General features: G+C 28.6%; 1 protein-coding gene across 1 annotated transcript; it reads right to left on the bottom strand.

Moving 5' to 3' along the window:
* On the bottom strand, nt 1-1,829 carry EIN_082850 (hypothetical protein; the record flags this gene model as incomplete). The annotated part of the gene is made up of 1 exon (XM_004184481.1): nt 1-1,829. A coding segment is annotated over one exon (1,829 nt), but the record flags the coding sequence as incomplete, so codon positions are not given.
* Between the last annotated feature and the right edge of the window lie 858 nt (nt 1,830-2,687).

The following is a 2,687-nucleotide window of genomic DNA, read 5'->3' as shown; positions in this document are numbered from 1 at the left end:
ACATTTCTAATGATATGAACAGTATTCAAGTCAAAATTGAGTTCAATGGACTCAACACCAATTCGGAAATACCTCTTTGCGTTTGTAATAATTTTAGTGAACGTTTGCATTTGATTGGTATCTATAACAGGGAAAAAATTGGACACGTTTGGTATCTCCTCGACACCAGAGTTGTCTCTAAATTGTTGTTTTTCGCCACACTTGAATATCCCATAGTGTTTATCTCTTTTAGTGATCTCTTCACTCATGCCATCTAACACAATATTTATTGCGTGTATTACACTCACATGTTGACTAATTGTGATGTCCATTTCGTCACAATTTAACCGAAATTCCATTTCAGGTGCAATGCAGATGTATATTAAACTGCTTCTGTTTGTGTATGTAATATCAGCATTGAACTCAGACCCTTTCGACTTCATTTTAAGATGCATTTTCTCAAAGTCGAATTTTATGATCTTTTTCATCGAACCATCACTCGGTGTGTCACCACCACTTTGGTCTTCATTCTTTTTTGTTTCATCACTTTGAGTCAACGTCTCAAAAACATCAAAAACTGCATTAATCGTGTTGTACAACTCTTGAGAAAACTTCAAAAATTGTTCCAAGATGTCAACATCTATTGTTACATCAATACATCCATTTGTTGTAATGGTGAACTCATTTTCAGCATTGTCGTACAATGTCCCAAATATTGATTCCAAGTTGTCTTTGTTGATACTCAATACCACCATATCTTTAAACATAAACTTGACACTGTCAATTGTTAATTTCTTGTTAAATAAAGAAATGGAGGCTATGTTCACTATACATGAGATATGAACACCTTCTGAATCACCAATAATAAGATTTAACTTTGTTTTTGTCACTTCTATATTTGGCGTCCTAACATTCTGTACACCAAAAGCATTCTTCTTGTCATCACATTGAAGTTTATCAGCTTCCGTTTCAACACCTAATTGGGAAGGAAATACTCCTTCAACAAGACCTGCATATAATTTACCGACTTTATAAAAAAATGAAAGGGTACTACTATACGCCTTAGAATCATCGTCAGTGCTCTCTTGTATATTAATTGGTGACGGTGATCGTTCTTCATGAGTTAATATTGTATTGTCTTGTTTAAAAAAGGATGGGAAGCGTTTAATAAACCCACCCATTTCAGAAATCAAATTGAATGGTAAAAAAAGAGTGACTTGACCCATCTCAATTTGTATTGGGGGACCCTGATACGGTGTACCAGATATTAGACTAACGACATAGTTCAAAAAATTTGATATTTTGAAATCGGGTTGATTGGGTAATGTGCTTACTGTGTGATCTTCAATGATTAAAAATTTTGTGAAGACGGTATTGCCTTGTTTGAAGTATGCGATTAAGTTGTTTATAGTTAAAGTTGGTTTTTCCTTTTCAAAGTGGATTGAAATCAAGTCCGCAGTCACTTTTAGAGTGTATAATATGTCGTGATCACTGATTACTTCAAGCTCAATTTCGGCATTATTGATTATAACTTCTTGAAGATTCAAACTTCCTGTCACAAATGTTACAAACATTTCTTCAAACTTTTTGTTGATTGAATTGGTCGTTGAAACGTCTGTAATGCCTTTCAAAGCACTTTCTTCTATTTGCAAATAAATTGTTGGTTGATCGAATGTAATGGACTCTGTCCCATAAACACGCAAAATTGTACTTTTGTCTCCAATAATAAACTTTGAAATGGATTTGAGGTTGCTGAGTTTAACATTTTCCATGTCAAGAGAGTAGCGCGAGTTGGGAACTGATGTACCTGAGAAGTATTCCTTAATTAATGTAAGTAAGGTCTGTTTCATTCAAAATACTTTACAACTCTTAGATCAAATTTAAGTAAAATAAAATGCTATTTCCATCAAAGTTTGGATTCAAGCTAACCAATCTAAAATGTTAAATAATAATTGTGAAAATAAATAATTTCTAATTATCAAACAATTGGACATATAATTAAAAAAATCATTCATTTATTTGTATTAAAAATAATAGTATAATATAAATTAAATTAAGTACATTTATTTAATTTTAAAATATATATCTTTTGTTATCATTTTTATACAGTTTATTAAATAATTATAGTATTTTAATTATTAGTCATTTTAATAAGAATGATCTTTGTTAAATAACACTTTTAATATGTTTTTAACTATAAACAATCATTCAAACAACAAATTTTTGTATTTCAAAATCAATTGTACTATATTATTTACAATATTTTTAATTTAATACTATATTTAAAGACAATATTATTATTTTATTAATTAAGTTGTATTAAAATGATAAAACTGTATTATAAATATAATTAGAATATGAATTACTTATATCAATTTAGAAAATTAGAACTCTATTAATTTAAAATACTAATCTGAATATTATAATATATTTATAATTTAATCATTTATAATACTTGAAAATCAGCGCATACAAAATGTTATGCACTTTTATTGTATTAAAAAAAGAACGAACTGATTATTTTTCCACAAAATAAAAAAACCACAACATTTTAATTTGAAATCGACATTTTAAAAACGAATAAACAAATAGACATCAAAGGCACAAAACCGAATTATTATAAAACACATTTAATTCAAATCGTTACCAAATATTTTATTTCTTTTTAATAACCAAATCATTATCTAAAAACATAAACACCGATCGAA

The sequence above is a fragment of the Entamoeba invadens genome, assembly GCF_000330505.1.
Source record: "Entamoeba invadens IP1 unplaced genomic scaffold scaff_1105074725643, whole genome shotgun sequence".
NCBI lineage: Eukaryota > Evosea > Mastigamoebida > Endamoebidae > Entamoeba > Entamoeba invadens.
Note: the sequence above shows the minus strand (reverse complement) of the source record. Positions and strands in the feature narration are given on the sequence as shown.